The sequence below is a fragment of the Hippopotamus amphibius genome, chromosome 13 (assembly GCF_030028045.1).
Source record: "Hippopotamus amphibius kiboko isolate mHipAmp2 chromosome 13, mHipAmp2.hap2, whole genome shotgun sequence".
Classification (NCBI taxonomy): Eukaryota; Metazoa; Chordata; class Mammalia; order Artiodactyla; family Hippopotamidae; genus Hippopotamus; species Hippopotamus amphibius.
Window position 1 is genome coordinate 5,833,138 of NC_080198.1, and position 22,936 is coordinate 5,856,073.

Below are 22,936 nucleotides of genomic sequence, written 5' to 3' on the forward strand. Positions count from 1 at the left end.
TAAACAGGGGATTTAAAACCATCTGTGTCACCTACAAGCTGTGTGACATTGGGTCAATTTCTTATCCTCTCTGAACCTAGCTTTTTCTTGTCTGGGTACAATCAACCTTTTTGCTCAGAAAGGTTGGGTGTACAAGGACATACAACATGTTTAGTACATGTCATCTATGTCTTGCTCTTCAATGTGTCTTCAGCATGGTGCCAGGTATACAGTAGGTGCTCACTTAATGCTTATTGAGAGACTCGTTGACTCTTTCAAAAGATGCAGTGAGAGGAGCCCTACTCTGTGTCCCCAAGAAGTAGTCAGCCTCCTAAGGTAGCAGGAACTTTAGGTACCACTCACAAATAATAATAAACGTCATGTATTAAGCGCCTACTGTGTGCTAGGCATATGCTCTAAATGCTATATTGACTGATTATCCCCCCTTAGTCTTTGAGATGACCCTGTAAGGTACTATTATTGTGACCATTTAACAGATGAGGAGACTGAGGCTCAGAGAAGTGAAATGTCGTGCCCAAGTGCACTCAGTTAGGACCTAGTGGACTGATATTCAAATCCAGCTCTAGCTCTTCCAAAGCCCTTTGGCCCTACATTCTTCTGCTTCCTGAAGTTGGGCTGGGAGACACCTGTGCCCTTCTGCTTCTTACCAAGCCTAGGGATAAAGCAAAGATGTCTGACAGTAGCCTTGGTTCTGAGAACCTGGTGGGTCCAAAGGTCCCATCTGACTGCAATAGGGCAGCTTTTCGTCAGCTGTGTCCATGCCCAAGTGTGTAATTCACTAAGGTTCTGATTTGCTTGTTTCAGCTTCTTGAGTAGTCCGGACCTCCCTGTCTGAGGCTGATTCAGTTCAATTCTTTTCTTTCCCTTACTTGCTCTAAGACCTCAAACAAGACCCTTGCCTTCTGAGTTTCCTGCAGGCCCAGGCTGGTGAGAGACTTGGCCATCTTCTGTCCCCCGACATGTCCTGGGCTGGGGCTTGAAGGCAGAGAGTGGCTGGGATGAGGTCAGTCCCCACCCCCACCTCTGATTGGATTGGCAGTTTGATCCCCAGGTGTCCCCAGGCTGGATATCCCAGCTTGGTACGGCTCTGCCCTTGCCATTAATAAAAACAAAACAGTAACAACTCCTCTTGCTAGCTGCTGAATTCTTAACAAAATCACCAGTTCATTTGATTCGCATAAGAAACCAATGGATAAGCAGCTATTGGTCCCATTTTACAGAAGAGGAAACTTCTGAGTTTCGGAGACAAGAAGTGACTTGCCCCAGGTTACACAGCCATGTAAGTGGCCGACACGGGATCTGAACTCAGAACTGTTTGAACACACGGCCTGAGTATTTAACCACTGGCCAGTCCATCTCTCCTGCCCCTCAAAGGCCAGGATGTGACTGCGCCCATCTCTGAATCGCCCACACCTAGAACAAAGCTTGGAACAGAGCAGATCTCAGGGATGGTTTGTGCAGTGGTCCAGAAGCCACATTTGCCCTCTGCTTTGCAATGGCTCTGCCCAGCCCAGGGGAATCTCAAGGGACTCACCATGAGCCTGGCACTGTGCTAAGAGCCTGACTTGCATTATTTCCTTTAATCCTTACCACTGCCCAGAAGGTAGGTAATGTTATTATTACCATTTTACAGGAAAGGAAACCAAGGCACCGAAAGATGAAGCGACCTGCTTAAGTTAAAACTGGATGGGTTTCCTGGGAGCTACTAACTCCTCACGCAGCACAGAGATCCCTTTGAAGACCCATCCCCCTCGGGCCCCCACTGTGCACATCCCTTACCTTTCCAGTCCAGCCAACACCCTTCCAGATACAGAAATACACAAGGATCCAGGCGATGGCCAGGGTAATGGCCAGAGGCCAGCGGATCTGACCTGGCTTATCCAGCCCATCTGTCATCTGATGCATGTTGCGCCTGGTGGAACATCGGAGGGGAGACAAAGTCACGTGGGGCTGCCGGAGGCTGGAGTGACCCGGGGGTGCCCAGGGCATGGACACGGGTGATACCCTCCACTGTGATGGTGCTGACAGCTGTGATCACTGGGCTCTGAGAGCTCGGCGAGGCCCATGACACTAACTGGGAGAAAGTGCCATTTGCTCAAGGGACCTGCCGGTGCCGTAGTTCTGCCACCGTGGCTGCTCATCTGGATGTCTGCAGCAGCCTCCCAGCAGGAACCCCTGCCTCCACTTCCTCCACTTCTGTTCTGGCCCCACTCCAGCCCCAGGGATCCTTCTAATGTCTGATCATGTCACTTTCCTGCTTAAAATCCTGCAGCGAATAGCTCACTGCTGTTCTCACTGGCCCGGAGTGATACACCACCGCCCCGTGGACGGCCCTGCACTCACTCCCAGAACTCCACCACAGCGCTGGTCATGTTGGTGGTGTTGACGATGCTGTAGTTGGAGAAGCAGCGGTCTGTGTTCCAGGGGTTGTCACACTGTTTCCATGGCAGCGTCTACAAAGACAGTGGCACAGACAAACCCCATAAGCCCCCAGAGGCTGGCAGTAGTGATTCCAGCACATCCTGTGCATCCACATGGTCCCCGGAGCCTCCCCACAGCCATTATCTCTCCTCCCCTTCCCAACAGCTCCTGGATGCGGCCATGTTGTGATTCCCATTTTAAAGATCAGAGAAGGACAGCAACTTGCTCAAGATCACACAGCTTCTAAGTGTCAGAGCTAAAATCTGAACCCCAACCTTTTCACTCTGAAAACCAGCTCTCCAAGCTGTACCACAAGGTCTCCTGTGTCCGCCCTGAGGCCACTTCCCAGATACGTGACCTTGGGTAAGTGACCTCACCCATCTGAGCCCATGCACATTGAAGTTAACAGTGAACACAGAGCGCTTGTTCTTTGCTGGGTACAGTTCTAAGCACTTTACACACATTTACTTCTTAATCCTCGCACAACCGTATGAGGTGGGTTTTACTTTAACTCCCATTTTACAAAGGAGGGCACTGTGGCTCAGAGAGGTTAAGTCTCCTTCCTGAAGCTGCACAGTTGGTGTATACTAGGGTCAGGATTTGAACCCAGGCTGTCTGGGTCCATATAAAATGGGCGAACGGCGCTACAATTTGTGAGGAGACAAGGACTGCTGAAGACAACCAGGCCCCCCACCCGGAGGAATGCCCTGTCGGCAGAACAGTGGTCCCAGTGGATGGAGGGTGGGGTCTGGGTCTGGCTCCTTCTGGGGAGGGCCCAAGGGGCCACTTACCGTGGTGAAGGAGTTGTACAGGTAGTAGATGGCCCAGGAGATGATGACGATGTAGTAGATGTTCAGCCAGAACGACAGCACGGCAGCAGCAAGGCCCACCCCTGGGAGCAGACACACCATCATGACATTCATTTAATAGCATGGTAATAATAACCGTCCCAGCTTCTGTCACTGCTGTCCTTTTCCATAACATCTACAACGTCACTGGACCTCGGAGAGAGTGGGACTTGGCTAAGGTCACACACACATGGCAAGTGAGGGAGCCAAGACGTGCGTCTGGTGCCCAGCCGAGGCTGCTCGCAGGTGGGCTGGGGTCTCGGCTTGCCAGGCAAGCACGATCCTCCAGCATCCACCTGAGTGTGCGTCAGGCCCTGATCAAGGAAGCCAAGACAGCCGCACCCACACCCTGCTGGAGAGATGAGCTCACAGGACAGGGCGGGCTGATGTGTGCGGGGCCTCTGGATCGGGTCCCCCTCTGACCAGCACCGCCATGGGACACATGGCCCCTGCAAGGGCTCCCCGCTGCCCACACGTGACCCAGCAGCTCCCTCTGTCCAGGGGCCAGGGGTGTGGGCAGGAGCATGACCACGACCCGCAGCCCCACTCTGCACACTTACCCTTGAACATGGGGGCCAGCTTCCACACCCCCAGGCCCCCGATGGACGTGTACTGGCCCAGGGAGCACTCCAGCAGGAAGAGTGGGACCCCCGCAAAGATGAGCGTCAGGAAGTAGGGGATCAGGAAGGCCCCTGTGGGGTCGAGAAGAGAGACGCTCGTGGCCTTGAGCTTTGAGAAACCCGGTTGGTCACAGAGAACTTCACAGCGGGTGTTCTGGTGGCCCTGCCATGATTTCCTTACATGCTGCCTCAAAAGCAGCACCCAAAACCAGAGTAAGGCCCGAGGACGTCCTTTGCTCAAGACCCATGCCCTGCACTTTGCAAAGTGAAGAGGTGAGCTTTTTGGTATCATTGACAGAGGACTATTGCCCTTTGGGAATCCTTTGGAAAAGGACAAGAAGGAAGTGGGGCCTGGCACTCGCTTTGGAGTCTTTAGGGGACCGATCTCCCCAAGGTCACCCCAGAAAAAGCAGGACACTCTCCGTTGCGGGGAGCGGGGGGTTCCAGACCCAGCAGAAGGTCGCCAGGCCAGCACCTACCACCGCCGTTTTTCCCGCAGAGATAAGGGAACCTCCAGACGTTGCCCAGGCCGATGGCGTAGCCCACGCAGGACATGAGGAAGTCGAAGCGGCCCTTCCACGTGTCCCGGTCTGGGAGGTCCGCCCCCTTCTTCTGCACCTTGACCACCAGGGTTTTGGGCTTGTCATTGGCCACAGGGACCTCGCTGACCTCCGTGGAGATCTGCCCATCGGCCACCTTGCTGCCATTGGTCGCCATGTCTCGGAGTTTGGACGCAGGGGTCCTGGCAGGCGGACGTGCGATGTCAGCCCCGGTCCACGTGGACAGCAGTTTTGCGGTTCAAGGTCACCCTAGGAGAACAGAGGGATAGGGTGACAGGAACTGAAGGTGTTAAGATCCTGGAGCCATCCCAAAATAGCAAAAAAAATAACCCACAAACCAGAGGCTGAAGAGGCGCTCCCCTCTTTTTCCCACCAGCCCCTGCTCCAGGAGGAAGGAAGGTGCCTTTTGTTTTCAAGGTCAGCATGTGAGGATGTGGTCTTGATGTCTCCTGGGCTAGTGTCAATGCTAGCCATCTGTGTCACGTGCTCTCTGTTATGTGTTCGTGGCAGAGAGTGGCCCAAGGCAACCAAAATTCCAAGCAGAAATACTATGTGCACCTCATCTTTGCCTCCTGGATGCACCTGGGAGGTTTTTCATTCTCTGAGGCCACCGTAGCCAAGGCAGGGTAAGTGATGCAGGATCTTACTGTGAGGCTGAAGAGCGAGTTACCCTGGCTGCAGGGGTGGGTGAAGGCAGCAGGTGAGCACACACTCTGATCACGATCAAAGCCCTCTTTGATCTGTGTGACTTTAAGTAAGCTTCTTCACCTCTCTGGGCCTCGCTCTCCCTATCTTTTGAGAATGATTGCAGTGCAGGCCTTATCGGGCTGCTGTTCTTCACTTTGTGAGCACCTGGTGGCTGCAAACAATGAGGACCTGCTAGCATTTCACCAGCAGTCCTCAAGCCTGGCTGCGTGTCCAAGTCATCTAGGAAGCTCTACAAAGACATGGGTCCCCAGGTCCCTCCCCAGGTGTGCCACATCAGAATCTCTAGGAGAGGGCTTCCCTGGTGGCACAGTGGTCAAGAATCTGCCTGCCAATGCAGGGAATACGGGTTCGAGCCCTGGTCCAGGAAGATCCCACATGCCGGAGAGCAACTAAGCCCACGAGCCACAACTACTGAGCCCACGTGCTGCAACTACTGAAGTCTGTGCCCCTACAGCCCATGCTCTGCAACAGGAGAAGCTACCGCAATGAGAAGCCCGTGCACCACAACAAAGAGTAGCCCCTACTCTCTGCAACTACATAAAGCCCACGAGCAGCAATGAAGACCCAATGCAGCCAATAAATAAAAAATAAATAAGTAAATAAAAAAATTAACTTAAAAGTCATAAAATCTTTAAAAAAAAAAAAAAGAATCTCTAGGAGATAGTCCAGCATCTATTTAACAAATCCCAGAAAAGGAGATTCTTAGGCCGGGAGCCCAGCCCAGCCCTCAGGCAAGAAAGGACCACCAGTTTGGATGACTTCTCTGACCCTCGGTCTAACCCTAACCTACACTCTGCACCCTTCTCACCTCTTTATTTGCAGAGGCAGCGTGGGATAGAGAACAGCGTATGACATTGGATCAGACAAGTTCTGGGTTCAAATCCCCAGTCCGCCTTTCACCAGCAGAGTGACCCTAAGTGCGACTCTTGATTGCTTTGGCCTCAGTTTCCCCAGCTATTAAAATCCTATGTGGATGGTAGAATTATGGCCAAAATGAACTTTAACGGCTGTAAGGGTGCTTTTCACCCAAACGGAACTCCATAGGTGGTCGTTTCGATCTTGGTTGCTGACATTACCTGGTGGCTTTCTGTGCTGGCTCAGCTCCAGAGCAGCTCCCTCTGCAACCCCTGGGTGAGAGCCTGTGAAACAGAGGACGGGAGGGACACTGAACCGGCAGAAGGGCCGATGGCAGCCCTGGGCAGAGAGCAGCAGGGGTGCAGGAAGCCTGCCAGCATCTGTGCTGTGGACAGGCCGCAGGTGCGGGAACATGCAGGAGTGGGCTTGCAGCCTCGGGATAGCGGTGGGGGTGGGCATGAGGGCGCGTGAAGACGACGTTCTGTAATTTTATCAGAAGGAAAAGAGAAATCAACAGAGGGGCTGCAGCACCTCAGGGCCCCATGAGGAGCCAAAGGATGAAGTGGATATTTTCCTCTGTCCTCCATCCAAAACTTGAAGAAATGTTGTCAAAAAGACCATGTACAAACATGGGAGAGAGGGGGGAAAGTGGGTTTCAAAACAGTGCGCTTAGGGTGACCCTATTTTTGCTCCCCCATCTCCCCCCAAACTGTTCATTAAAAAAAGAAACAAAAACTAAAATACCAGAAGGATATACCCTAAGATGTTCACAGGGAGTAGTTTCTAAGCGAGTTTTGTTTTCTTCTTCATGGTTTTCTGGATTGCTCTTGATATAATGTTCCACACTGAGAAACAATAAAATACCAAAATCAACTTACGGAACCCTCAGAGCAAAAGGAGCAGGGAGCGCTGGTCAGTGGGCTCTCAGGTGTAGCCGCTGAGCCGAAGCAACGTGTGGCGTGGGCCTGGCCCTGCCCCCGCCCCAGGGGCCCCTCTCCTTAGCTCTGCCCCGCTGGGGGCACCCCATTGGCTGTGCAGTTCCCCCCAGCTCCCACATGCAGTCCCTGTTACCAAACACCACTGCCTCTTCCTAGAGTTCACGGAGAACAAGACCACCTTCGGAGAATCCAAACTTTACGACCAACCCTGCTTCTTCGTCTCAAGAATGGTCTCGGATGCCCCTCCAGATCCTGGCCTGAGCAGGGCAACGTCAGACGGAACTCTAGACTCTGGTGGGGTGAGGGCCTCCTAAATCAGGAGTGGCAGGAGGCAGCCGATTCTGTGGTCGACCAGGGAGTCTTGGGGACAGGAGCAGCCTCGGGAAAGTGGGGAGAGGCCGAAGCAGACCCTCTTGGAAGGAGGAAGGGTCAATCATTAACTGTTAAGACAATGATGCCCTTAACTGTCTCCACGATTTAACCTTGTGGGTACCAGCCTCCATATTTGTTCATAATGATCCAACCAGGTTGCATCAGGGCTGGTCCCCTGACCCTAGCAAGTCAATCAGGGCTCCTTCCCTGGGAATTTGGCACAGGGTCGAGAAAGACGGCAGTTTCTCCAGCGACTTGGGAACTTGGAGGCAGCCATCTTTTGCCCACCCTGTCTTCAGAGCAGCAGAGAGAGTTGGTCTGCTGAGGCGGGAGGAAATCAGAGATCAAAAGACAAAGAGAGAGGCTTCAAGGCATTCTACTCTGCAGTTCCAGGCTTTCTTTAGACTGGCTACATTCCTGCTCTTGGAGTTGACAAAGCATCCCCATGGCTGCAAAATATATTCCCCATTTTTGCTCACGTTGGCTCTGGGGTTCCTGCTACAACCCTGAATCTCTACACACACCCCAGCATCCTGCAGGAACAGCAACTTCTGGCCTGCATTCTGGGTTTTACTTGTTGATTATCAGAGAGACTCAAATCAAACCAAACTCCAAAATCAACTGGGCTTTGGAAACTGGTGTGTGCACTGGGCCGCAAGATCATCCAACACCATTTGGGGAGAGAGGCAGAAAGATGGCAGGACAAGTTGAACAGGGTGGAATGGGTGTGTCTATCCTTTGAGGGAACCATTCAAGGCTGGGGGAGGAGAGCTCCAGTTCACCAGGAAGTTTATTCCGTGGCCTTCTCCATGAGTATATAGAGCCCTCCTCGTGTCAAGCCCGGAGAGATCAAAGAGGGTGGCTGCTGCAAAGAACTCAGCACGAGGAAGACATATGTGCGATTTCCAGAACTGGGGAAAGGATTCAGATTCTGCCAAATGTCTGCAACTTCCCTGCGGGGAGCCACGTAACCATATGCGGAGTTTTCCAGCATCAACAATGTAAAGCTGGGAATTAATATCACTGATGCTTCTTTGAGGAATCGGACTGAGAAGGTCTTTCTTGCAAGGTTCAGCCCAGAGCTAAATCGCACAGACCTCAGCCCCCTCCGACACTTACGTTGGGCCAGTTACGTCACCTCTTTGATCCGTATCTATAGATGGGGGGAAAATAATACCTCCCTCCTAGGGTGGTGGGGAAGATTCAATGAGACATGCCTGTAAAGCACGGGAAATTTGAATCCCCGGCTCACAGCGAGGGTGCGGGGACTCTCGGCCATTACCATCACTGAGATTGCTGCCATCTGTGTCCAGACTGTAACTCTTCATCTCGTGTTCTCAGCTTCCCTGAAGGCCACCATGATGATGACAGAACAATAATAACAGTAATAAGAAAAGCAGCTAACATTTATTGAGGGCTTATTATTCAGGCTCTGGAGCGACGTTCAGCATTTTCAGAAGCCGGATAGAAATCAACCTTTTAGTCGCCATGGGGAATGTGAGCTGATGAAAATGTCAAGCCCTTTGCTTTGGGCTGTCTTTATACTGGCTCAGAGGGGTCTAGCGGATCACCTTGGGCCAGTCGGAAGCCAGCAGTGGTACCTTTGTGTTTGGTTAATAAAAAAGAAAAAGCAAAATTATTCCATACTAAATAAAATCTGGTAAGAAAATAAAACCCAAAACATCTCAGAGATGGGAGGAAAACGATAAAGGGCCCCCATTAGTGAAAAAGCCTGGGACCCAGTGCTAACCCGGCGCAGCTCCAGGAAGCGGCCTTGTTCGTGCACTGCTTGGGGAACTTTACTTCCTGACCTGGCTGCTTCACCTGTCACCACCCCCTTGTGAAGAACGGCACGCAGAAAGCACAAGCACGTGCCCGTTCACAGCAAGGAAAGCCACTGTCTTTCTAAAAAATTAACGGATCTCTGAAGCAGAGGCAACCTTTTCACCGCTGTTACTCCCTCTTTCTTGAAATGGGCACCCTGTGCTCTGTAGCACTGGGGCCGCTCGGAGCCAGAGGATGGTTCTGCAGGTCTCTTTCTTCCTTCTCCTTTATCTGCTGGCGGGGTCAGCGGATGGAGAAACCTCACCACCTCATAATTCTGGGACATCTTTCCAAGGACTTCTTCCAGAGTCTCCCAGTTCTTCCTCATCAGGAGGCAATTTTCTGCAGACCAAGAATCCGGCTACACATTCTTCCAGGTTCTTCACTGCCACCATTCACTGAACTCCACCAAAGCAACGTTCAAAAGGGTATAGTTAATGTGAAACCACAAGTGACAAGTCCTCTGTACTCATTCACCCCTTCCCTCATGCCTTCACTCATTCAACAAGCTTTTACTGAGCACATGCCAAGAGCTGAACTGGCGACTGGACAGTTGTTGCACGCATTTTGCATGCTGAACTACACACTGGTCACCAGAGTCTGAACCAGTGAACTAACAGGTGCCAGCAGAAAGATTCTATTTTGTTAACTGTATACTGAGGGCCTCATGTGTGTGCGCAGCTGGGCTGGACACTCAGGTGGCAAGGGTTACTAAGACAAGGTCCCTGACCTTGACAAGGTCGCAGCCTTTAAAGAGAAATAGCTCTGCTACAGTTATTCATAATACTGTGTGATAAGTGCTACAAAAGTATATGAATCAGACAGGCCTAGAAGGCATGACTTAATTCAGCCAGAGAAGGTATCCTAGATGAAGGGACATTTGAGCTGGGCTTTGAAGGTTGTATAGATGTTTATTAGGCTCAAAAACAGAGACAAGGCAACCCAAGTAGAGGGAAACACATGAACAAAGGTAGGGAGGTTTGAAGCTAGGAAGCTCAGTTTGTGAAGGTACTCCAAAGCCAGACTAAGGAACTTAGGGACCAATTGCAGGGATGGGACAGGAGTGACAATGTGATCAAATTCATATTATAGTAGAAGACTCACTCAGGGAGGCTTTGGGGGAGATGGAGTTAGAGAAAGAAATTCGAGACAGGAAAGTGCTAAAGATAGTCCCATGATGCACCATTCTCCTTCAATGTGTGCTCTGTGACCAAGTCCTAAAGCCATCGATAAAAATGGGGCCAAATCAAGCAGGAAGAATATGTCTGCCAATCCCTGAATGAGGAAATGCTCTGTAAGGAAAAGAAAACATGTGGAGTTTGGAAGCTCTAGATCAAGAGCGGCAAGTGGGTCGAAATCGGCCCTTGGGCTTGTTTTACCTGGCCTGAACAAAAATTTTTTTCAGTTTGAATTAGGAGCCAGAAATGTGATGCTCTGGGATACAGCATTTTAACCAGAGGGAAGAGCAAGTGCAAAGGCCCTAAGGCAGGAATAAGTTTGGCATGTTTGAGAGACAGCATGGAGGCTCGGAAGGCAGGAGTCCAGGGTGGGAGGGGACAGATCTAGTTAGAGGCAGTTAGGGGACAGATCATACAAGGTCTCAGAAACCACGGCAAGGAGCTCAGATTTTATTCTAAAGGGGAAGGGAGAAAGTGGAGGGTTTAAGTGGTGGGGGTGGCCTGACTTACATTTATGAGTCTTACCCTGGCTGCCCAGAAGAGGCTGCAGAGGAGCAAGGGTGGAAGCAGGGGGACTCCTTAAGAGCTAAGAGTCCAGGTGAGAGATGATGGTGACTTGAATGGTGGCAAACAGGCCAGAGCTGGTGATGAGTAGACGGGGGTCTATTTTGGAGGTGGGGGTCTATTTTGGAGGTGGGGCCCCACAGGCCTTGCTGGGGGATTGGCTGTCAGCAGCCAAGCCCTGGGCCAGATGGCAGACTGGGGGGAGGGGAGCCTGTGGCAGCTGCCTTGGACAATCTCCCTCTGTCCCACTGCAGCAGCGGGATGGGTGGCTGCGTGGGGTGGGGACGTAGGCAGAGGCAGAAAGGCCAAGGCCAAGTCTCAGGATGTCATTGTCTAGGGCCAGGGCTGGGCCCAGAACCCACTGGGAGCAAGTGGGGTGCTGTGAAGAGCCAGAGGCGGGGAGGGGGCGCAGCGGGCCGGGAGGGGGGCCCTCTTCCTCCCATGACGCTGTGCGCACGCCTGCTTTGTTTTGCTCCCATTCTGTAATTACAGAAATTACAGAGCCTTGCTTCAGACTGCAATCACTCTACTTGCTTTTATTTCTTTTTGAAACTCTGCGGTTCAAGAAAAAATTAATATTGGGTTTGGCAGCATGCCAAGGGGAAACGCAGTTTGTTTTCTGCTTTAGGGAGAAACGCTAGGTTCAGTCCACTGGACAAAGCTTTATTGAGCAGCTATTGTGCACCCAGACCCATGCCAGCTCCTATTAAGGGAGAACAGCCAGCATGTATTTCGTGCCTGTTGTGTGCCAGGCATTTCACAGGTGCTACGTCATCCAGTCCTCATCCCATCTCTAGAAGCCAAGGGCTATCTCACCCATCTGACAGATGAGGAAACTGAGGCTTGCCAGCCTGGAGCTACTGTAAAGGAGTCTCAAATGGCTCAGTGATTCAGAGCCTTGCTACTCAAAGTGTGGTTCTCTGAGGACAGAAACAGCATCAGCATCACTGGCAGCCTGTCAGAAATGCAGAGTCCTGGGCCCCACTCCGGACCCGTGGGATCAGAAGCTGCATTTTCACAAGGTCGCAGGGATTCAGGTGCCCACAGCAGCTTCAGAGGCTGTAGGTTATGGGTGATCCCAATTATTTCACGGAGCTTGATTCAAATCCCTGCGTGACCAGGGGCTAAATATCTCGCTTGCTTGAGCCTCAGTTTCCTTCTCTGCAAATACAGACCCCTATACTTCACAGGATTGTTGGGAAACTCTGGAGCGAGATAATACATGGAATGAAGCCGGGGAAAGCCGAGGGCCTGGCACACAGGAAGCACTCAATAAACAGCAGCTTCGATTGCCATTCAAGGGATGAATGGCCGCGGAAGTGCTTTGTAATCGAAAAACGCCATACAAATGTGAGGACCAATTAATAGTGGATGATCCGGTGCAGAAGGGTAGAGGGAGGCTGGATTGTGCAGGGGGAGGGCAGGCGCTGTGGGTAGCCCTTACCACGGATTGCCCTGGAGGTCAGGGAAGGTGCCCTGGAGAAGGTGCTCTGATGGAGAAGGGGCAGTTGGAGAGGGTCTCCAAGGCCTCAGGACTTAGGCCACAGAAGCCTGAGCCCAGTCTTGGGGTGAGGAATCAATCTTTGCCAAGGTGCAAGCTGCAGGCAAAGCGGATGGCTGCAGGTCCAGGTGTTAGGCCCTCAGTCTTGGACCAGTGGGGCTTGAGGCCAGGACCAGGCAGCCTCCTTCCTGGTTCAAGTCTGTTCTACATGGGTACACCTGGTCTATAGCAACACTCTACAGATGGAAAAAAAAAGGCCCAGAGAGGGCTGGTGGCTGGTCTAAGGTTACACAGCACGGGTCATATGACCCTTACAGACCCCACCACCCCAAATCTCAGCCACCTGCACACTCTTATTTAAGAGACGAAGGAAAGAAGCTTATCTAGCGCAAACCCCACCGCTGCTTCAACAATCCTGAGAGGTAATCTGCAGCCCAGGTGCATTTCTCAAGAGCAAGTATTGAATGCCACTTCTCCACATCCCAGTGTGACTTTCATGTAAGTTACATCTTTTCTCAAATCTTTTCCTCAACAGGAAATGGGTCCAATGGTAACCACTTTACACAGGCCCAGGGCTAGATTTAGATTTTCTAGCCCTGGGCCTGGCCCAGCAAGTACGAAATACAGTGATGCTAACATGACTATCAGTCCTATTTTGCAGATGACGGTACTGAGGCTCAGAGAGGTCAAAAAACCTGCACAAGGTCACAGGATTTAACCAGGTCGTCTGCTCACCTAGTGGGTACCTCCCAGATACTGGCCTGTGTGAAATTCTCTGAAGTGTCCACCTGCTGGGTTCCGGGGAGGAAGAGAGGTGACGGCGTGCAGAGGGGTTTGCCTGGCCCCACAGCCCACGACAGACAAGGATACCAAGGTGCAAGCCCTTCCCTTCTCCCTGCAGCCTCAGAGAGCCTGAAAATCTGGTTTTCTAGGGGGCCTCCCAAACCAGAATGTATGCAAAGGTTAGAGAACACCCCACCCCAACGACCAGAGTGAGAAAACACATCAGCTTTATAACTGCTGGAGGCTTCCTAGACTCATTCAAAGGGGAAAGAAGTCCTGCTGCCCTTTCCTCTGTGGCTGCGCACAGGAAAACGTCCCCAACTTTCCATTAACAAAGAAGGAGAGAGAAGGAAGAGCTTGGAGTAGAAGAAGGAAGTGAGCTGGGCACTCATTAACATGCCAGGGCCTGCCCTAAACACTTCGGGGATGGCACTTGCCACTCTCACCCCTCCCCCACACTTTACTGATGGGTAAACCAAGGCAGAGGGAGGGAAAGGAACTTGCCAAAGGTCACCCAGCTAGAAACTAGGGGGGCCAGGACTGGAACCCAGGCAGCTGGGCTCCTGTGTCCACACTCTCAGCCACTGTCTCCAGTGGGGTGCCTGGGGAACCCCCGAGCCCCATCTTTAGGATGTAGGAGAATGGTAGTTCCCTCCAGGGCAAACGCCAAGGACGAGGCCTGCTGCTCTTTATAAGAAACCCAAGAGAGAGTGCTGACACTATGTCCTCTGAGGTCTGGCTCTGTGAAAGGCTAACCTGCCCCGTGGTCATACTGGGCAAACCCTGCAGGTGTCCCAGGAGCCAACAAGAGGGCACATGGGATCCAGGCTGAGCAGCTCTCACCAGGCCCCTGGGGCTGGGGCTCTACTGAGAGCCCCCCAAGGAGGCAGCCAGGGGTGGCAATCCCCTCTGGGAGTCCCCAGCTCTCCTCCACCTGTAGACATGGCCTGTGCTTGCAGCAGGGAGAGGGCCTGTGCAGGGGCCCGGAGAGGAGGAAGCGCAGTTAGCTTGAGGCTCTGGAGCCTGCAGACCCCGGTCTGAATCCTCACTCCACACACGACCGGCTGTGTGATCTTGAGCAGGCCCCTTCCCTCTCTGCGCCTCGGTTTCCTTCCGTGTGCAAGGAGAGGAGTCGACTCTAGCCAGCGGCACCCTCCCGACTCCCATCCTCTCTCTCATCTCAGCCTGCCCGCCTCAGTCACACAATCAGCAGCTTGCTGACATCTGTCCTGTCCCCTAATTGTCTGCAATGCCCGACTGAGCACCTCGCTTTGTCGAGGCAATTTTCAATCCAATCTGACCCCCATCGACCTCACACCTCCAGGGAGCCAGGTCCCACGCTGCGTGCAGAGGGATCAAGATGCCCGTCAGAGTCTGCGTCCTGCTGTCACTGAGCGCTGGGCACAGCTGGCTGGTGGGCCGTGTGGATAAGCAACATCCACGCCGTAAATTTTTTAACAGCGCAGAGAAGGATGGATGGCGCCCTGCTCAGGGGGCCTAGGTTCAGGCGAGAAACTGAGAGATGATGGCATTTGGGCTGGTGGAAAGGGGACAGAAGGTGGGGACGTTGTTTTAATAATCACAGCTAGAGAAGCAGGACTGGAATCTTTGCTCCTAACCTCGAGCCTAACAGGCTTCTGGTCCATCCCAGGCAGAGAGGACAGGAGGAAATGCCTGGCCAGATTCTGGTTGGCTAGAATCTGGCGTCATTTAGGGAGCACGGCTGGGGAGGTGGCTGTAGCAGTGAAGGGCTCTGAATGCAGGAAAAGGGGGTGCACTGTGTCCTGTAATAAGAACAGTGATCATGCCGAAGGTTAATTCAGTGCTTACTCTGTCCAGCGCGTTTCACGGGTGCTCGTGTTTAATTCTCACAGATATGGAGACTGAGGCTCAAAGGAGGACAGCAACTTGCCCACAGTCGCAGATCTGGAGGCAGCTGCTCAACGCCAAAGCCCATGCTTTTAGCTGTCCCTCCCCTCGGCGAGCACTGGGAAGGGGAGATTTGATCCGATGGTGACTTGGTAAGAACCTGTCAGCTGTGTGTGGGGTGGGAAAGGGGACGGAAGGACAGTGCCTGAACTAGGATGGTGGTGGGCGGGTTATGGGGAAGGCCCAGTCACTCTACACAACTTGGCTTCTATCCTGACGAGTCACTAATTCTTCTGTCCTATCTCCCCAGCACCAATGTCCCCTCTGCACCAATGGGACCTGGGTCTTCAACTTGCTCTGCGTCCCCCATGGAAGTGCCAGACGCACACGTGCGCTCCTGAGGCCCACCCCAGCGGCGGGGGACGTTGTTATTACAAGTCCTTGAGAAATGTCTGCTTTGGACAAGGTGGCACCTGTCTCCAAAGCAGCAGTGTGCTGGTAAACTTTAACAAGGGGCTCTCTGGAAAACAAGTGACAGGCCCAAATGGGGGCGTCTGCTGACTTTTGTGACATCCGTGTTCCCACCACAGCTGGGTCAGGGTCCACCATGAGGTCACAGGATTGGGAAGAGAGGAGCACACTCTTGCTTGTTTCCTGTAAGGAAAGCCCTAGACATTAAAGATGAGAGACAGAAAGAGAGAGGCAGACTGGAGGACAGCAGCAGAGTGATGGGGAGAAAGGGCAGCAGGTCGAGGGGAGGAAGGAGAGGAAGGAAGGGAGGGAGACGCAGGTGTGCTGCTGATGTCCTCTGTGCTGCACGAGGCTCTGCTCTGTGATCTCACAGAACCTGCCCACCACCCCAAGGAGCGAGGGAGCCTACAGTTCAGAAACCCCAGCGGAGCCCAAGGTCACAAGTGGCTGAAGAGCTGTGATTAGAGCCAGGCCGCAGGCCCCCCCTCCCCCACAGCTTCCTCCAGCTGTCCTAACTGGCTGTGCCAGGGCGGGCTCCAGTACCCCTGAGGAGCACCCGGGCCGGCACAAGGGGATCCGCAGTGGAACAGCCAAGGCTGCCGGCCTCTGCACCCTGGCAGTCCTGTTCCAGCTCACGTCTCTTTTCCTCCCTTCTTCTGCCTGGTGTGGGGAGTTCTGGAGACTCTGCTCCAGGGGACGCCTCTGAAAAGACCCCGCTCCACTGGCCAGAAGGGATTAATTTAGATCCGGAAATAAGAGTGACATGATGCCCACCCGGCATTCTTTCACATCGCTCTTTGCCTTTTAATACACACTTGTTAGAAAACCAGGGGGTTAAATAACCGTTCTCTCCTGTTTAAGATGTGCTTGAAGGACTCTGAAGGGCATTAGGATTAAGGCCCTTTAAGAACCCAGATTTGGGAAAAGGAAAAACATAATACTGCAGGGACTGGCTGAACTAAATGGTGATCTGTAACAAGTCACAGGCAGACGTGCAGCCCAAATGGAGAACTGACTCCGTGACACAGAGCGGTCCTTTGGTGACGGTGGCCCTGGGCAGCTCCATGGTTCTTACCAAGCATCCACACCTGGGCCTCCATTTCCTCCTCTCGACAATGGCGGGCTTTCTCACAGTTTATCAGGCTTTCTCTCCCCGTCCTGGAGATGCACACACGGAAGCCCCAGAGACAAACTGTCTGGACTAATATCACACAAAGTCACAATAAGAACCACCAGGGATCTCAAACTGATGGCCCGTGGGCCGAATAGGTCCCACATATGTGTTTGGATGTGTGCTTTGGGGAGGGGGAGTGGGTATGTGTTTTCCAGTTTACTGGAAGTCCCACCATGACTGTCACATTGTTCCTGACTTTTTACTCATTTCTTTGACCTGCCTGGCCATCCACGGCCTTTGAGTTTGCAATCCTAACACATAGGGCACACTCGAGTCACTCCAGAGAGCTCTTTCTCAAAGTGGTAGAAGGAAGGGGTTACTGTTGCCCCTTCCCTAGGAAACATGCAAAATTTGGGGGAGGTGCTTAAAACTCAGCATAATGAGTTTATATTTGGGAAACAACAAATCCTATTGTTCTTTTAATACAGCTCAGTTGGATTTAAAAAAATGTTGAGAGACACTGCTTTAGAATACATTGCAAGAATGAGGAGGGTGTGTATTTTCAGAGTCGATTAAGGGTCAGATTCCTGGGTCTCAAATATTTCCTACAAGAGAAAGCTAATTTTTGTTTTTAAAAGACTCAACCGAATGCTCACTTTAGCCAATGCATCTGTTCTTGATTCACTCACCAAGCTTTCTAAAGGAATCTTTATAGCATGAATTCCCCCCTTCTTTGTCAAGTGAAAAATCCCATACAGCGAGAAGAACCTATCCGTTTGCGAAAGTGAGATTTTTATTGAGTAAATGTTCTTAAGTCTCATGAACAATGAACAAATTCATGAGTTAACTTCCACTTGGGAAGTCAAGGGGACTCAGAGGTTTATTTATGCTGAGCCTGAACAGAATAGGGCAGTGGTTAAGGGCACTGGCCCTGAGGGCAAGAAAATCTGGTTTGGGGTCTCAGTTCGGATGCTGCGTGATGGCAAAACCTCTCTAAGACAAAGGTGATAGTGTGTACTTTCACGGCCACTATGAGGATAACACAGGAGACTATGTAAAGTGGTACATACAGAGCCTGGTACATAGGAAATGCTTGTTACCTGGCAGCAATTATAATAAATCACCTGATGAGGGTTAGTATTATTTGTTTGTTTTTAAAGATAGCTATGGGGAAAAAGTCCCGGGCAGAATGCCACAGCTATCTCAACCCACAGGCAATCAGCAAAAGGGAACGGGGGGAGCCACTGGCACATGCCAATCACAGCAAATGCTCCGAGCAAACTGCTCATTAAACATGGTCCCTGACGTGGACATGGGTACCTATCCCTGCAATTAGCACATTTGCTCAAATCTCGTTAAATGTCAACTGTCTTCATCTGTCCACGGAATGAATCTCCCCAATTCTCTCCCGCCTGCCGAGGTTGGAGGGGTCAGAATCTGGGGGGCTTGGGCTCACTGCTTCCCAGGCACCCTGCCATCCGGCCCCAAGAGCAGCAGCACACGAACGACCCGCCCTCTCCAGGAATCCAGGAACAGGCTGCCACTCTGGGGGTGGATGTGCTCAGACAGGTTTGTGGTAACGAACAAAATGGTTGCTGGCCTCTACGTGATCAGGATGCCAGCTCTCACCACTGCTTCTGAAACAGCCAAACGCCTGCGTCCAGCACCCTCTTTCTGCTTCCAGAATGGAGGGGGGTTGTCTGCCAGCTTGCACCCCATCTTTGCCAGCATGCAAATGATGTACTTGGGGGTTTCTCGGGGTGTTAACTCCATGCTCCCCAATCCCCAAGTAGGGAAGTGAATACCTTGCACCTGCTGTTAGGGATAGAGAGATGAAGAGTGGGGGGTGAGAGTATTTATTTTCCACAGGGCTGCAGCACGGGGTCCTCTGGATAGCCAGCACAGAGCAAACACGGTTTCCCCTGATGTGGTTTGCAAACAGGCTTTTAAGGACAGTATATTTACAGTGAGGTACACCCATTACGGCTTCCAAAGACAAAACATTTATGCATATTTTTGGTGATAGGGGCTGTTCATTTGTTCTGCTGATATTCACTAGCCTGGAATGAAGATCCCTGTTATTTACTGCTCCTGTACTTGTTTTAGCCAATTTCACTCTTCCAGCACCACACCTTACACGCGTACACATGGTTGGGAGCAGACACTTCTCCTAGCCTCTTCTCTCTGGGTACTAACAGTGACTGCTGATGCTTAGCAGTGGGGCTTGATGCCCTACCTGCCTTATTTGTCTCATAACAATCCTTAGAGGTAGGTCTGTTATTATCCCCATTTTGCACATGAGGACACTGAGGCTCAGAGAGGTGAAGTGACTTGCCCAGGGTCACACAGCTAGGAAGTGGGAGGGTGGGCTTTGACTTGGGACTTACTGTTTCCCATTCTTCTTGGGCTGGAATGGTTGCTCCTGGCCCAACAGAATCTCCATGTTTGAGACTCTCCTCAACAGTCTTGAGAGAGACCTACTTGTTCCGAGTACGTTGTATCCCCAACTCATCAACCACCCTACCCCTCGGTGTGCCGCCTTCCAGGTCCTTCGTAGCCTAGGCTCCCTACAGCCCCTAGAGGTTTGAACCCCAGCTCCATCTCTTGCCCGGTGTGCGACCTGGGTGAAGTCAGTTCACCCCTCTGCATCTCACTCTGCGCCTCCGCGAAGTGAAGGAAATTATCCCTTTCTGCGAGGTTGTAGCAAGGATGCTTCCAGACAAAGCAAGTTTCTCCACAGCTGCCCCCACCCCCAGCCTCTTTCTTGGGGAAGCTCAAGCCCTAGACACACAGTCCCCTCCACTCACTCGCTTGCTCTAGCAGCTCCCGAATCAGCATTCAACACACATCACTCTGCCTTGTGCGACGCCATTATCTCCCGAGGACACAGGCTCCGTCGTCATGGCAACCAGAGTCCTTCCACTAACTCTATTTAATAATTTCTCAACAGTGGAGCTGGGCTGGCTTGGGGCAGGGGAAAGAGCACTGGGTTAGGGGCTAGGAGCTCTGGGTCCTAGCACCTGCGGGCTCCGACCCCTCCTCTCTAGGCCTCAGTTTACCCATCTGTAACAGAGGTGTCTAAAATGGGTGGCCTTTGTGACATTCTCTGACCTAGAAAAGCCTAAGAAACAGATTTCGAGGTCCAGGAAGCAGGAGGCAGGGAACCAGAGCTATTGGAGAGACTGAAGGTTTGAGTGACATTTTAAATCCACAAGAAGAATCAGAAGCTGCCTTTGGTGACCATGCTCTCTCCTGCTGAACTGCCTCCAAAATGTGACTTTTCAGACATTCCTGCAATCTCTGTGACCTGCCACGATCAGAGCTAGGGTTGGTTCAGAGACACAGTTTTGCCTGCAGCCGTCACAGCCCTCACTGCACCCAATTTGCAGATGTGCAAACTGAGGCTCAGGGAGGGCAAAGGGGCCCATGGGCACCAGCAAGTGAAAAATCCAGCTCCCAGAAAGGCCAGGCTGGTGGTGCCTAGGGAAGTGAGCCAGTCCCCCTGCCTGTCCCTCTGCTCCATTCAGCCCACAGCTGGTCTTGCTCTGGCCCCCACCTGTGTGGCCTCTGGCTCCCACCTAAGGAGCCACACAGACAATCACAAGCAAGAGGTAAGTACTTGCTGTGCGTCCCCGGCTATGCCAGGCACCGGACACACCAGAAGACATGGCGTTCCTGCTCCTGGTGGATCTCTGTGACCCACAGGGGGGCCTGGCACACAGTAGGTGCTCAGAGTTTTATTTGGTCCCGTTGTTGGCCCACATTTGCCTTGGACTCCCCAGAGGCCTCTAAGAAAATCTCCCAGAGCAGCCACTGCGGACCGCGTGCCGGGGAGGGGGCCGGTACGAACGAGGCTTTGTGACTCCTGGCTGGCTCCCAGGTTGGGGAGGGGGCGGTTCTGCCTTGGTGCTGGCTGACGGCACCACTTTTAGGCACAGCCATTGCCAGCCCAGTGGCGCTATTTAACTCCTCCGGGGCTGGCGTTTTCATTTAATACCCGCGGCATAATTAACAGTGCTGCATCTGCTCTGTCATTAGTGGCATTCACTGCCATTTGGAGAAAGGGCTCTTAGTTTCCCAGTCATTAGTCTCGGGGAGGCTATTATGGGGGAAATGGAGGAGGAAGTGGGGCGTGCAGCCTCCCTCTCCCGGCTTGGAGAGCTGGCACCGGGCACAGGGAGCAGCCGATCGAGGCATCCAGTCCAAACCCCTTGGCTTTATGGATTAAGAAAGCGATGCCCAGATTAGGGAAGGACCAGGCCCACTGTCCCCCCGGCTCACGGGCAGCCCACACAGGAGACAGCTCTCCCACTACTTCCTGGGGTCTGCAAGCCCAGGCCTCAGGTCTCCCAGCGCACATCAGTCAGCAGGGTGACCCTGGGCGACGACCAGAGTGCCCTGGGCTCAGTTTCCTACTGAGGATCCTGGGACACGGCTTGTAAAGTGCTGGGCTCAGTGCCTGTGTCAAAGTCAGAGCTCAAAACTGGGGCTTGTACACGTCTGATGACTTGGTGTCACCTCGCTGAACCAACCTGTTAAGCGCGTACATGCAATACGAGTGCATTCGCATTCCTTCAGTAAGACTACTTCCCCATCCCCAAGCCCACTTAAAAATAAAAAATTGTAGGTGGGTCCTTGACTGCAGGCTCTGGAAATAGCCAACCTGAGCACCAAGAGGCTCGGGCCGCTGCAAGGGCTGGACGCAGGACGGAGCACACACGGCGCACGGGAAGCGGTGGCCTCTGGCTGCGGCCACTTTTGTCTTGGGTTGTTTATTCTCTGCCTCACTGAGTTGAAGCCCATCTCCCCCGACTACACTCTCACTCCAGTGCTCTGCAGAGGCAGCGGGTTGGGTGGGAAAGCACGGGGCCTGGCATCAGCAAAACCTGGGTTTGAACTCAGCTGTGTAACCCGGGGAGGAGGAGCGACTCTATCTCCCTCAGCCTCGGGGTCCTCCTCCGGCCGATGGGGACAGAGGCACCGATCCCCCAGCGCTGTTCTCACCAGCCTCAGGCAGCCCACAACTGATGCCCAGGAGGTGCTCCTGCCCCGGTGGTCAGGGCCAGGCTGGCCCCGCAGCCAGGGGATGTGTCAGACCCTCAAGTGTCCCTGCCTCCCCCAGAAGGAAGCCCCCAGACCTCGTGATATTCCAGTCTTTAGCATGGGCAGCAAGCAGTCCAGGGGCAGAGGGGAAGGGGGTGATGCCAGGGTGCGTGGTTTCCATCCCATACCCCCGGCCCTTCCCTTTCCTCTTGGGTGGGCATGACTCTGAGCCACACGGTGGGTCCCAAACCACCCAAGGCTCACATAGGACACTTCTCCACACCTTTCCTGGTTACCAAGGCCCTTAACATCTCCTAGATGATCTCACGGGGCCCCTGGTGTTCACTTTCATCCAAATCTATCTAGATACACACACGTGTGTGTGCTCCTGCATCTGAGAGCAACCATCCTTCCTTTCCCCGGGCACTGCCACCACTGGTGCACCCTGGCCAAATGAGCACATCTCAGACCCCAAACTAGACGCGACGGAGGGCATGTCAGCTGCCGGCCAGAGCTCAGGGGAGGCTAGAACAAGATCTGGGACTTTTTCCTCTAAACCTCACGCCGTGCCTTTCCACGCTGTCTGGCAGTCTCGACCCTGGTACTGCGTTCTGCCTCCTACAGAAAGGGGCTCCTCTGGGTTCCTTCCAAGGGGCTAACTAGTGAATTCGGATTTCGGCTTAAGAAAGGTGACTCCCCTCAGCTGGGAAACCAGAGGTCAGGGGTGAGGGTGTTCAGGGCTTGCAGAGCCCCTGTTCAGCCATCCAAAAGGTAGAGATAATAACTAATAATAATAACACTGCTTTCACCTGGAGCTCCCAGGGCTCTTGCACACTTCAATGGAAAGCACCTTGTGAAATTCTAAAGCGTTAGGTGTGTGCATATTTCACGTGTGTGCAAGGAGGCCTCATTTGAGTCAAGGTCATTCTGATATCCGCTTTTTGAGAAAAGTCATTTACAGAAAATGTCTCTTTTTGTTTCACAGAGCATTCTTCTCCAGAATATCAGGGACCATATTTTCTCTCCCTGGAATACCTCATTCAGGAGCAAGAGAAAGAAGAGCCTCAAGAGCTTTTTTTTTTTTGTAAACTGTGAAGTGTTGTTCTGATGACTGGGAGAATTGTTGTCAGCACTAAGTTCCAGCAAACCACAATACTGGTACCAAATGTCATTCCTCACCTCCTTGTGGCTGCTGCCTTCTCCCTGCACAGAACCTCCTTACCAAACAATAAGGCCATGAAAGCAACCTGCTGTCAATGTCTTTTGG

The 22,936-nt window shown here is 52.6% G+C and overlaps 1 protein-coding gene across 6 annotated transcripts in view; it reads right to left on the reverse strand.

Moving 5' to 3' along the window:
* Positions 1-22,936, reverse strand: part of SLC6A1 (solute carrier family 6 member 1) — a 44,272-nt gene that overhangs the window by 12,385 nt on the left and 8,951 nt on the right. For 2 of the 6 annotated variants that reach the window (XM_057706532.1, XM_057706536.1), the window contains exons 2-8: positions 6,770-6,857; positions 6,234-6,296; positions 4,369-4,698; positions 3,830-3,961; positions 3,213-3,313; positions 2,344-2,453; positions 1,780-1,912 (exon numbers count right to left, since the gene is read on the reverse strand). In XM_057706532.1, coding sequence (XP_057562515.1) covers positions 1,780-1,912; positions 2,344-2,453; positions 3,213-3,313; positions 3,830-3,961; positions 4,369-4,606 — 714 coding nt within the window. In that variant the 5' untranslated portion in view covers positions 4,607-4,698; positions 6,234-6,296; positions 6,770-6,857. Of the gene's footprint in view, positions 1-1,779; positions 1,913-2,343; positions 2,454-3,212; positions 3,314-3,829; positions 3,962-4,368; positions 4,699-6,233; positions 6,297-6,756; positions 6,858-8,604; positions 8,669-22,936 lie in introns of all 6 variants that reach the window. The other 4 variants (XM_057706535.1, XM_057706531.1, XM_057706534.1 and 1 more) reach the window with 3 other exon arrangements.